The 12,641-nt window shown below is 37.9% G+C and overlaps 1 protein-coding gene across 19 annotated transcripts in view; it reads left to right on the top strand.

The window, feature by feature from the left end:
* The window catches only part of NRXN1 (neurexin 1), a 1,136,768-nt gene that overhangs the window by 428,846 nt on the left and 695,281 nt on the right, over nt 1-12,641 (top strand). For 7 of the 19 annotated variants that reach the window (XM_047854343.1, XM_047854342.1, XM_047854339.1 and 4 more), the window contains 2 exons: nt 625-648; nt 1,696-1,857. In XM_047854343.1, the coding sequence (XP_047710299.1) occupies nt 625-648; nt 1,696-1,857 (186 nt within the window). Of the gene's footprint in view, nt 1-624; nt 670-1,695; nt 1,858-12,641 lie in introns of all 19 variants that reach the window. The other 12 variants (XM_047854354.1, XM_047854351.1, XM_047854349.1 and 9 more) reach the window with 2 other exon arrangements.

The following is a 12,641-nucleotide window of genomic DNA, read 5'->3' as shown; positions in this document are numbered from 1 at the left end:
ACAGATTAAAAACAAATCCATTCTACTCATTCTATGTGTCAGGATCTTTGCTTTGTTTCATTGCAGTAAACTGTGACCCTAAAGTCCATCAATATGACCGAAGGAAGTTTTGGAGTTGAGGAGGAGTCCTTGTATGCTGTAAAATTGAGTAGCAGGGCAATGCCAACCGATTCCTATGAATTTGCTGGGGCTGGGTGGGCCAGGGTGGGGGAGGGATCCCTTACGGGCATAAGGCGGCAGTGGTCAGCTGATGAGCTTTAGGCCTTTGAATCCCTTTTAGACTTTTTAAATGACCTTCAGATGTACTCAGGGAGACAAAGGGAACGTTGCCATGTGTCTGTTTCTATCTAGTAGCAAGTTACGAACAATGCTGGCAGGAAAAATATTACCTCTGTGGGAGGCCTATTTGTTAGTCTGCTTTTTTCTTGTAAAATTTTTTTGCCCTTTTTCTATGTTACTAACATGCTTAATAACTAACATGTCATTCATGGAATGTTTCATTCTACTAACCGTTACCTGAATCAAAAAATGTACTAACATGGTAGAGACCATCATATTTTTTAAGTAACGATCGTTATTCTGTTCACAGTTTTTAATTTCCTTTCTCCCCCCTTCTCCACAAAGCACTCAGGCATTGGACACGCTATGGTAAACAAACTACATTGTTCGGTAGATATCATTCTAATTGTTTCTTATTTTGGGTTTGCCGTGTGTTTTCTTTCTTTCTTTTAACTGTAGACATCATTAACAAAAGAGGAACTGCGGTTGGTACTCTTCTGCTTACTTTGACCTCCTTCTTTTCATCTGTTGTTGACCTTCTTATTTTTTACCTGTTCCTGTCAACTTCTGTTTTCCAACTCACCTGTAGGGGCATCGTTAACGTTTCGAACGTTTTGCATCCAGCTGTGGTTAACACGGGATAAGACAAAATGGTGGCTGGCCCGAGTGACCGCAAGCTCAGCCAGTCTCTAACCATTCATGATGCATGGCATGCCCACCTGATTTGGGAATGTTGGAGATGCCACACCCACTCATCTTTACGTCATCACAAAGCAGTTGTTTTTTTTGTTTTTGTTTTTTTTTTTCCTTTGGTTCTCCCTGTTTTCTTTCCTTTCCTTTCTGAACTGTACTGTCCCTCCTGCATGTGCACATCAGCGTGTGCTGCTTCCACTGGTTGTTTTGCCTTTCCTCCCCTTTGGCATGGATTTAGGCACTTGCATGCTGAACAACTGCTGCTCAATAGTGCAAATAGTGACGTTGCTGGAAATAGCTTGCGCCTTTTATGTTAACAAGGTGCACGTTGTGATTAGTGAATAACAGACGACTAAACTTTACTAATATGTACACCAGCAAAACTAACCTAGGAAGCATTTTACTAACACCATTTTTGTGTCTGCTAAATAACTTTTGAGTTGCAGTAGGGATGATGCTGACACTAGTCCAATAATCAGTTAACTCTCTAACTAGTTTAGATCTCTTAGGGCTAGTTGAATAGAATCCAAGAATAAACTTCAAACAGACATGAAAATGGGTTCCGCCATAGGTCTAAAAATAAAAACCAAACAAACAGAAAAAAAAAAAGCAAAAACAAAATGAAAAAAATAAAACAAAACAAAACACAAAACAGGCATATCCCAGGATTACAGTATCTAGGTCTGAGTATAGCGTGTCCTTTCCCTGTGCTTTGTTATCTAGGTGACAATATCAGTGGATGGGATTCTTACCACAACGGGCTACACGCAAGAAGATTATACCATGCTGGGGTCTGATGACTTTTTCTATGTTGGAGGCAGTCCCAGCACAGCAGACCTTCCAGGGTCACCAGTCAGTAACAACTTTATGGGCTGTCTCAAAGAGGTAAATATCATTGTCACTGGAATCATTTCTAATCTCATGATGCCATCATTTCAGATCCGGACTGAAAGCACCTTTGCTGAAGACCCAGTGTTTGAGGAGTCAAATGGCACAACCTTAAATTCAGTATTCTACTTTTGTTTATGTAGGACTGGGGGAGTGAGGCAGCTCAGAGAACATTATGAAGGAATTAAGTTCCTCTTCGTTAGTAGTCTGTAAGTCACAATTAAGATCTGCATGGGTAGTTGTGTATTAGCTATACAAGGAAGCCAAGCACAAAAAAATATTGGGTGTAGAGTGAAGTTAAATGCCTTGCTCATTTTTACTTAAATGTCTATGTGTTATTTATACAGTGGTGACTTGGAAAAAAAATTAAAAATTCAGCTACAAGAGAGGCTGCATAAAACAAAAACAAATGAGTCTGTATGATGAGATGATTTTGTTCTTATGTTTTAAATGTGTTCTAAAGAAGTAAAGCTATTTCATTTGTTATCTGATAAGCATACTTGATATTTACCTGAGCCAAACTATTAGACTAAAAGATATCAGTAATTTCATCCCTCATTCTCAGCTGCCCTTATCTATTATAACTCTTGATAGAATTGGAACTTGGCGGGGTACAGGGAGAGAAAGATCGGGAAGTCCTTGAATTTCAACTTATATTAATATTTTTTCCATACAAGCTGCCTGTTTTCAATCAGGTACAACCCAGTTTCTTTTGGCTGCTAGAATCAGAGACTTCTGTTGCATTCTATGGCTGCAGTTTAATGGTATAGAGCTCCAAATGTAAAGTTGAATAACTTTGAATTTATGAATGATTTGCCATGGGTGCTATTTCTAAGCAGTTATATACTTTGGTTTATTCTAAGGAAAATATTCTAATCATATAAACTCGATTCAGATAAACATCAGTGAAAAATGGCCACTGCTTAAGTTATCCTTGCCTCTCTTCCATTTATGAATATATACTGGTTTGCCCAGTATGTGGATGTATATAGAAGAATCCTAAGAGGGATTTGAAAATGCTAGTCTTAACAAATATAAGGAGGTGCAGTTTTCTGAAAAGTTGAATTTAACCGTACTTTGTGGTGAGAGGGATTGATTTCCTCCCAGAGAATAACTTTTACCCTTAATAAATATGTAGCATGACCCAGGACTTTGCTAAGTTCTGTGGGCATAATAAAATAATTATTATTTTCATTATTATAATAATAGTACTGGCATATTCTGAACTCTTATTTTGTGCTTGCTGCTCTCCTAAGAGTTTTACAGGGATTTCCACAGTACAAGCAGTAATTTTATTATCTGCATTTTTCAGAGAAGGTATCAGGTTTTGGAGCAGGTAAGTTTCTTGAGGAAGTCTCACAGCTAACAAGTATTAAAGCCTAGAGCTTAATCAAAGAAATCTGATTTCAGACTCTGTTGTGTTCTTAACCACCTAATACGGTGTCCCAAAAGAAATGTCTGTTGGGGTCCCTGCCATAGGAGACTGTGCAAACTCTTGAGTCTCTTAAAAACAGAAACAGCTTTTGTAAATATATAATAGACTGTGATGAGGGACTAAATTGTGCGGCAGAGTTATGCCCTTTGGAGTCCAAGAGAATGAAATAATGAAGAGATCTAGTAGACAAGGAAGATACACAAAAGAGTAAGAATATGAGAGTCTTGATGGATGACTGTTTGGTATAGACAGGGAATGGAGAATATGTTCCAGACTGGGGAGAAACATGGTAAAAAAAAAAAAATAACTACATTTCATGATAAGATGCCTAAAATCCCTTTATGGTTAAGAGGACTGTGAAAGGGGTGCACAGAAGCACACCCCCACCCACCCCATTTCCTCACTGTTACTATGAACAGGCCAACCTAGAGTCAGTCCATAGGCTCTACTTTATCTATGGAAAGTCAGTCCTGCTGTGGGCTAGAAAAAGGAAAGGAGATCTAAGGGGATCTAAGCTTGAATGTAGCTAAAGAGCTCTTTGGGGTATTCAGTAAAAAACATGAGGTTTTCTGTAGTGAACACTCAGGTTTAGCTGAGTCTCGTTGTCTTCTGACAGTTCAGCGTGGCAGGACAACTTTTTGAGTGTAGGAAGCTGCAATGGATTGCTGTGATCTGAAATTATAGTTTCAGATTAAACTGTACTTCAGATTAATGTCTGTAATGTTTAAATGTTAATGAGTAGTAGATACACTTTAGAACTCATCTATTTTTAATTGGTTTTTCAATCACAAAAATCACTATAGCAAAAATAAGCCAAGTAGTCTTCCATATGACATTTAATTAGCCCCTCCTGAGTCCATGCAATGCAGGTTCACTCATGTCATTATCTCTACAGGTTTTGGGTTGATATCATTCCTCCTTATTGATTGGGTACCTCCTATGTCTCTCACTTCCACAACCTGGGGGATGTGTATAGAGCAAGTGCTGCCAGTTTGTTTTTGTTTTTGTTTTTTTTGATATGTTATCTCTTTCCTTCATTTCCTCCTGACATACTAGAGATACTAGAGGGTAGAAGGGTATAGGCATAATCAGCCTGTAAATGACAACATACTTTACTTGGAGGGCTTTTGGATGGGTCATAGTTTCCATCCATGTCTGAATTACTATTTAGAATGCCCTGTTCTTCCTACTTCTGAGATGAAATTGTGACCAACTGTCATAGATTTGGAGTTAAATCACCTCATTTCAGGTAAATGAGCTTTGTAGAGTTACTAAAAAGAGAGAAACTGCCCATGTTCATTCTCACCATATGTGATAACAGTAAGCCCATGTAAACCTTCCTTAAGTTTCCATAAGCATTCTGCCCTGGAGCATGTGGCGCATAAAATTCGTTTTTCAATCTGTTGTGCAACCCTTTGAAGATGACTAATCCTGGGGCATATACTAGTAACACCATGTCTGAAGTCATAGAAGAAATTTTGGAGGGTTAGAATAAGAAAGATCCTGGAAATCATTCTCCAAGTCCAGTCTTCTTATTTTGGAAATGGAGAAACAGACCTAGAGTAGTCACCTGACCTACCCAAGAGCAATGAAGGGGTAACAGGAGTAGAACACAAAGTACTGTCAGATAAAAGAGAATATCTGAATGGCTGACTCTGTTTTATTGCAAACAGTGATCTCAAGACAAAAAGATGGCCTGCCATCCTCACTAATTCATACCTCTGCTCTTTAAAGTGGAAAAAAAAAAAAAGACATTACTCAACATGATGAAACAACCCATAATCTAATGTTCATTCGAAGCAGTTAGGGCTTTCCCTGTATGGCATTTGAAATGAGACTAAGCTTGCATGTAAGACAACCAAGCCTCAGTAAGAAAAGTGTTGTTATACTTTAGTGACAATCAAATTTCAAACTGAAGTAAAATTAGCTTAACATAATTTGGCAAAACCTAATCTTAGTTTGTTGAGACAGAGAGAGAGAGAGAGAGAGAGAGAGAGAGAGAGAGAGAAACCTTGAATGGCCAGGAATTTATAATAAGACAATCAAAGTATTTTTAAAAAATATTTAAATTTTCCCATAAGTAAATAAAAATGTCTTTAAAGAAATGTTTGAGCTCAGTGAAAATGACTTTCAGGTTGGGGCGCCTGGGTGGCGCAGTCAGTTAAGCGTCCGACTTCAGCCAGGTCACGATCTCGTGGTCCATGAGTTCGAGCCCCGCGTCAGGCTCTGGGCTGATGGCTCAGAGCCTGGAGCCTGTTTCCGATTCTGTGTCTCCCTCTCTCTCTGACCCTCCCCCGTTCATGCTCTGTCTCTCTCTGTCCCAAAAATAAATAAAAACGTTGAAAAAAAATTAAAAAAAAAAAAAAGAAAATGACTTTCAGGGATATAAATTTGAGAATAAAGTACAAAATTGTAAGTAATAAATTACCATTATATAGCCCACATCTATGAGATTCCTAGAGGGTAATAGGTCTTTAAAAATATGCTTTGTAATCTGACTTTTACAAGAGCAATGCTAACTGTGCTTTGGCAAAAACATTTGTTTATATTTTTTGCATTTTTTATAACACTGAGTAAAGCTGAATTATATGTTGCTTAAGAATTGGTGCTCACTTGGGGGACCTGGGTGGCTCAGTCGGTTAAGCATCCAGCTTCGGCCCAGGTCATGATCTCGCGGTCTGTGAGTTCGAGCCCCACATTGGGCTCTGTGCTGACAGCTCAGAGCCTGGAGCCTGCTTCAGATTCTGTGTCTCCCTCTCTCTCTCTGACCCTCCCCCGTTCATGCTCTGTCTCTCTCTGTCTCAAAAATAAATAAACGTTAAAAAAATTTAAAAAAAAAAGAGTTGGTGATCACTTTAAGTTAATTTTAATTTTTCTAGCAAGCCATATTTGAGTGATTGCTACAATAGGAGAGGAAATTGGAGGAGCCTACAGAAAGGTAAATCACAGTATCACAGTGAGATTCTTGCAGTCTATCTGAAGACACCTATAGCCCTGTCCATTCACATTAAACTACTTGGAAAACTATTTTTCTGTATAAACGTACCCCAGTTGATTCCTAAGGTGCTCATTAGAGAATTTTTTTTTAATCTTCAAAGATAGATGAAAATCTCACTAATCCTTGTTTCTATCCCAATATTTTGACCATGAAGACTTCTGTAGTAAATGACTTACAAGGAAGGATCATGCCACTCCCTCATTAATCTTGCCTGGGAATCTACCCCTGCTATTATGCATTTCTTAGTCTCTTTGTGCCTCCAAAAGTGCTTTGAAACACCTATTTCCCTCCTGCGGTGAAGATTATTTAACAGAGTTTGTTGGTAGGGAAATGAAAGTGAAGAGGGAGGAAAGATAGGATTGTCTTCAATAAAACAACTTAGAATCTTTTATTTGAAGTTTGTTTTTAGCCATATGTACCTGCTGGAAGTTTTCCAATCAGTTTGTTTGAGTGGAGATGCTACCTATGTGAGACAATTTAGAATGTCACCACTAAGTGATTTGGGATAAGCCTAAAGAAGGATTCTAGAAAAAAAAAAAATAGAGAAATGCTAGGGGGAATTAAATCCCTACTGAAAGTTTCATCAAACTAATTAGATCAGCTCAGCCTTTAATTACACTGAGAAGCTTTTAGCGCTAAAAATTTGGAAGCTGTTATGCGGTGGATGAGATTCAGAAAATATCCTCTTATGTAAGCATCCCCCCTACCCCGTTAAAAAAATAGTTGATTCCTCCACATAATCAGCATGGTCCTCTCTGCCATTCACAGTGCCAGCCCTGCAATTCCCATGGGTGCCAGCGTCAGCACTGGGAAAGAGGTACTATGTATCCTTTGTGTAAATACCTCTTAATTCCTACCTTTCTTCTTTTGGACAACAGAGACGTTTAGACAGTTGTGAAAGTTTCTGAATTTAAACCCTTGTGGTAGAAGTAGCTCATCAAATGGGTGTCCTCAGGTGTCCTTCTGTTTTTAGTTCCCTCTTTGCTCAGGGAAGAATGGAGTGCCTGTCAGTTACATGTAAGAACAAAGATCCATGGCAGAATTTGCTTTTAAGTTATCTTAACAAGTTTGAAAGAGAAGGCTTTGTGACCTCTTGTAGAAATTTGACCTAGCAGGAATGTGGAGAGTAAAGAGGTCTTCACTCATGTCTGTAAATCATTGGGAAGAGGAAGGACATCTTTAGTTGGGAGGACCTATTCATATGAGCTTCAAAGTCATGATTCAACACATTTCTCCCCAGGTTTTCATTTCCTCCCAGGTCCCTGATACCTATACATATGTTCTGCCTTTGCTCTCTTGCTGTGCTGTCCCAGTCTGTGCCTTGGTAGGTAGCATTTTACGGTTTACACTGCCCTCTCCCCATGCCTCATTCACTCTCTCAGGAAGGGAACTGCGTTTTGCATTCCCTTATCACTTCTTCCTAGACATTTTCCGTTCAGATCTGAATATATTTTACTCACTGTATTATTATATAACTGGGGATAATACCACCTTAATTATATTTGGTAAAATGTCCTCATTTGAACTAATTACTTAAAATTAGGTTTTGCTAATGATCTCAAAATAATTGACTGCAAAAAAAAAAAAAAATTGAGAGGGATTCCTATTCCTAACACGAGGACTCACCAATTTTCTGGGGGCTGACTTTCTAGAGGCAGGGTCTTGGCTTAGTGACTCACAAGAGAGCTTGGTTTAGTCCAACAGGAAAGGAGGCAGATTGGCCTGCAGGGTTCTGGTCAGACGTTCTTGTCTAGAAAGAAAACAAGTTTTCTCCATCAGATTTAAACAGCAGAAGATGGCAATTTACAAGAAAATGAGATAGAATTTTGGGAATGTCAAAGAATTTGACAAAACCTTACATGCCATAAACCTGATTTATTACATCCCCTGCCTAATTTCTTCCAGATCTTGGAAATACTGAAGTGTTTTTAACTCTTCTGCTGTAACAAAGTGTCAGCACTAAAATGCAAACAGGTCAATTACCATGGCCTCATTTCATTTGCAGGACAGCAGACCACAACTTTTTTTAAGTCAGAAAATCCCTTGTTCCTTTTAATGATGTCTTTCCAAGCACCCATGTGAGGTAATAGTAATAGTGATGATAATAATAATAATAATATCCCCATTATGCCAATGAGGACTCTTGAGATCTTGAGATCTCAGCAGAACACATGCCTCTGGTAGGGTTGGACGTGACCCTGATACTCCATCTGTAAGTTGAGTACTTTCGCTGTTTAGATTGCATTGCCTGAATGAGACCATCCAAATAAATTCCAGTGGTACAAACTCTGTGGTACCTAATTGTGTCTAGGGTTGGACTAGGCACTCTACATAGGGACATTAAAAGTCAGAGCTATGACTGAAAGGATAAGGTAGTTGATATATTCCAGAGTAGTAATAATAAGGTGTTAATCATTCTTTACTTGTCATATTGTATCTACAACATTTGGTGAGTTACCCAATTGGCTTGTGCTGGGAGCATCAGCAACCAAGCAAAAGTAATTTACTTTAAAAAAATAAATGAAACTGTGTAAAATAATTTGATATTTAGTATTTCAAGCAAAGCAGCAAGAGAATCATGGAAGAAAAATACAATTTCTGTGTATATATGTGGATTTAGGGTATTTTATATTCAGTACTACTTGTATTATTAAATTCCATAATGGGGTGCACTATCATTTTTTTTCAGTGCTTTGAATGTTCAAAGGTAACACTCTGAGCATGACGATAGTTGCACATAAGTATTATCCCTACCTGGCAGAGGACATGGAGACAGGAGAACTTAGGTAACTGACCCAGGAGAAAACAATAACTAAGCAGCAGAGCCAAGATCTGAACAATCTGACCGTGGAATCCTTGACTTTAACTGCTGTTCTATGTTGCTTCCTCTACTCATCATGTAATCCCACTTCTCTTTTTTGGTTCTCAGTATTTTTATTAAAGTAAAATTAGACAAAATGAACTTTGTAGGTACCTTGAGGGGAAAGAAAAAACACAACAATGCAGTCCAGATTGCTGTGTTGTTGAAGAAGAGTGTGTCAAAGGGGGAGGGGAAGGAGCAGGAAAAATTTCTTGGGTGCCCAGTTATACATGAACCTCCAGTGGGATTATATCTCCCACTGTTTTAACTGGTACTGAGATGATTGATACCTTCGTGAGCCTCTTCTTTCCTCTAGCAGCCTGCATACCTTTCTTCTCTGAGGGTGTAAATAATAATGCTTGTCATAAATTTCCGTACTTTGTCGCCAACCATATGAACAGACATACACAGAAAACACATTTGTAAGTACTTTGTAGACTTCTCTGAAGTATTGGGCTCCTCCATTGCTAAGAGTCAGTTTCCCTCTGTACGTTGTAGCCTTGGGGACAAGAGAGATAAGCAAATGGGGCAGAAGCTAGGCATTTTGCCATCGACACTCTTCGAGACTGGGTTCAGGGAGTCCCATCTGCTCAGTCCCCAAGGAAGTGGAACTCAGCTCTTTAGCTTACAAAGCATCTGGTGAGTCCTTGTCTGGAATTCAGCTTTTTGGACATAGCAGCCTCCCTTCCAGGGGACCCACAGACTTTTATTTCCCATCATTTTTGGCAGATGCTCCCATAGCCTGGAACTGTATCAGCAGTTGGCATAATGGATTGTAGTGCTTTCAGATATCAAGCTAGCATAGCATGGTTTGGTCAGGGGCTCAATGACATTTTAATTTGGAGAACTTGATACAATTTATAGACAATGGCATTTTCCAGCCAAGCAGAAAGCAGTAATGAATAATGTCTAAGACTGAACATTTCCTCCTAATTTCAGCACCCACTAGAGTATCTTGTTTAAATTGTTCCATTTGCTTATACATTAACACTTGCATGTGTCCATTCAATGAATCAACAATAATCAATACCCACTATGTGCCAGGCTCAGTACTAGACCCTGGGGACACATAGAATAATAAGACAGTGCACTTAGGAATCTGAAAGGCAAGCCCAGCGAAGAAATAGGTGATTACTGATTCTTTAAGTAAGGTATGAAAAAGTGCTCTAGAAATATAGCAGAAGCTGTGATTAATTCTGCCAGAGGAAATCAGTAATGCTTCAGAGAGCAGGTGACAAAGTAATCTACTTTATCCCTTACACCTCTCTTTGCTCAGCTCTATAATGGGCTTGCTATTATAAGGGATTGAAGCACAATTAATTTGTTTTACTCTCAGAATTGGAAAATAATACAAAAGATAAAATGACATAGAAGATTAGAAAAACACATTAGAAAGAAAAAGAAAAGTAAAACCTCCATATAAATGCAAGTTTGTACTTTACCAAGTTTGAAACATATTTTGAAAATCTGAAATCCATCCAAAACAAAGTGAATATTTTGGATTTCATATTAATTTATATTATGAAATGATACAATCTAATACTTTACTTCTTTGGATCAAGTGCTGTTTGGAAGAAAAATATTCCTGTACACAGTGATTAGTCTTTTTCAAGAGAATTGTCATACATTTGGAATAAATTAATTACTTTAAAACGAAAATAATTCTGATACCATTCAGACGCATGTGATTTTAAATAATAGGAAAATTAGATTTTTGTCTTCGTTGAGTAACTATTCTGTGCGCAGAGACATTGGTTTCGTTTCACGTATATTATATGACTGTGCTATATAGCAGCTCTGTACAAAGTACCAGAATATAAGATAATTAGGTTGATGCAGGTCATCTACTCAAAGTCTGAATAAGTGAATTGTCTTTCAAATATGTATATTTTTCTGAGCTTAAGTTTGTAAATAAAATGAAATGAGGATGACAGTAAGCAGTTATAGATTAGTATTATATTAAATTAGTTAAGATGAATGGCTTTGGGGGGTGCTTGCGTGGCCCAGTTGGTTAAGCGTCCAACTCTTGATTTTGGTTCAGGTCATGATCTCAGTTTGTGAGTTTGAGGCCCACATTGGGCTCTGTGCTGGCAGCATGGGGCCTTTGGGATTTTTCTCTCTTCCTCTCTCTCTGCCACTCCCCTCCTTCAGCGCTCTCTCTCTCTCTCTCTCTCTCTCTCTCTCTCTCTCAAAATAAATAAATAAATGTTAAAAAAAAAAAAAAGATGAATGGCTTTGGAATCAGACAGACCTGAGTTCAAATCCTGCTCTCCCTGAATTCAGTTGCTGTATAATCTGAGAAAGGTTATTTAATGTTTCAGTGCTTCAATTTTCTTCTCCCTAAAGAATTAAGTGAAACTATGCAATTGCAGCACTTAGCATAGCTTCTGGTATACTGTAATATTTCAATAAATAGTATTAGCTACAGTTATATTGCAGATAGGACATACAACCTATATATGCTTCATGGACAGACCCATGACCTATATAGTCACCCAGGGTCCGACATATAGTCTTGGTTTAATATCTTACTGTTGCCATCTTGAGATTCTTAATAACTTTTGAACAAGGAGCCCCTATTTTCATGTTGCCCCAGACACTACAAGGTACTAGGATTTTCCTGATTGCAGATGAGTTTATGAGATTTGACACACATTATCTCATTTTAAAGGGTATTTCATTTAACTATCCTAACAGCTTTGTAAAGAAATTGAATTAACTTGGAGATCACAAGTTATTTTTTAACATTATCAAGGCCACATCACTAATGCATAAAATAATTCAGGAGAAAAACCTGTTTATTGATTCTCAGCTCAGTGTGCTTTCCTCTTTATTTCTCATAAGTTATAAAATATCCATCTTCCAATGCATCAGAAATTAGTAAAGATAATTGAGAAACTCAGATTTTTTAGAAAGACATGGATATCTTACTAAGTGGGGATAGTCACTTAATGTTTATAGTTCAAATACTTTTTTTTTTCATTTTAAGGATATTATCATCATCAGGTTTCAGTTAAAATTACTTTTCAAAAACTGTTGCTTTATCCCCCACCTGTACACAAAGCAGAGCCTCATGTGGGAGATTTAAATGTTTGAAAGAGTAAATTAATATTTTCTTCCCCAGTGTCCCCAGGCTAAAAGATACGGTCACCCAAGATTGAAATCAATCCTTCACTAATGTTACCTGTAGTTATTATTTAATAATTGTTTGACTGATTATGTATTAATCAGTACATTTATATAAAGTTACATAGAATTTATGTAGAACACTTTCTAAACAGTAGCATGCAACTAAAAGCTATAGTTTTTAGGCAGTTTAAAGGGAAATAAAGCTCACCAACCACTGTTAGCCCACTTAGGGATTTACTACATAAGGTGTGGCCTGTGAACCAGCAGCATCAACATCACCTGGGAGCTTGTTAGATGAAAAACCTCATGCTCCTCCCCAGATCTATTAAATCAGAACCTACAGTTTAATAAGATCCCCA

Source organism: Prionailurus viverrinus, chromosome A3 (genome assembly GCF_022837055.1).
Source record: "Prionailurus viverrinus isolate Anna chromosome A3, UM_Priviv_1.0, whole genome shotgun sequence".
Taxonomy (NCBI): Eukaryota; Metazoa; Chordata; class Mammalia; order Carnivora; family Felidae; genus Prionailurus; species Prionailurus viverrinus.
The sequence above is the reverse complement of the archived record's forward strand: the minus strand, read 5'-3'. Positions and strand labels throughout refer to the sequence as shown.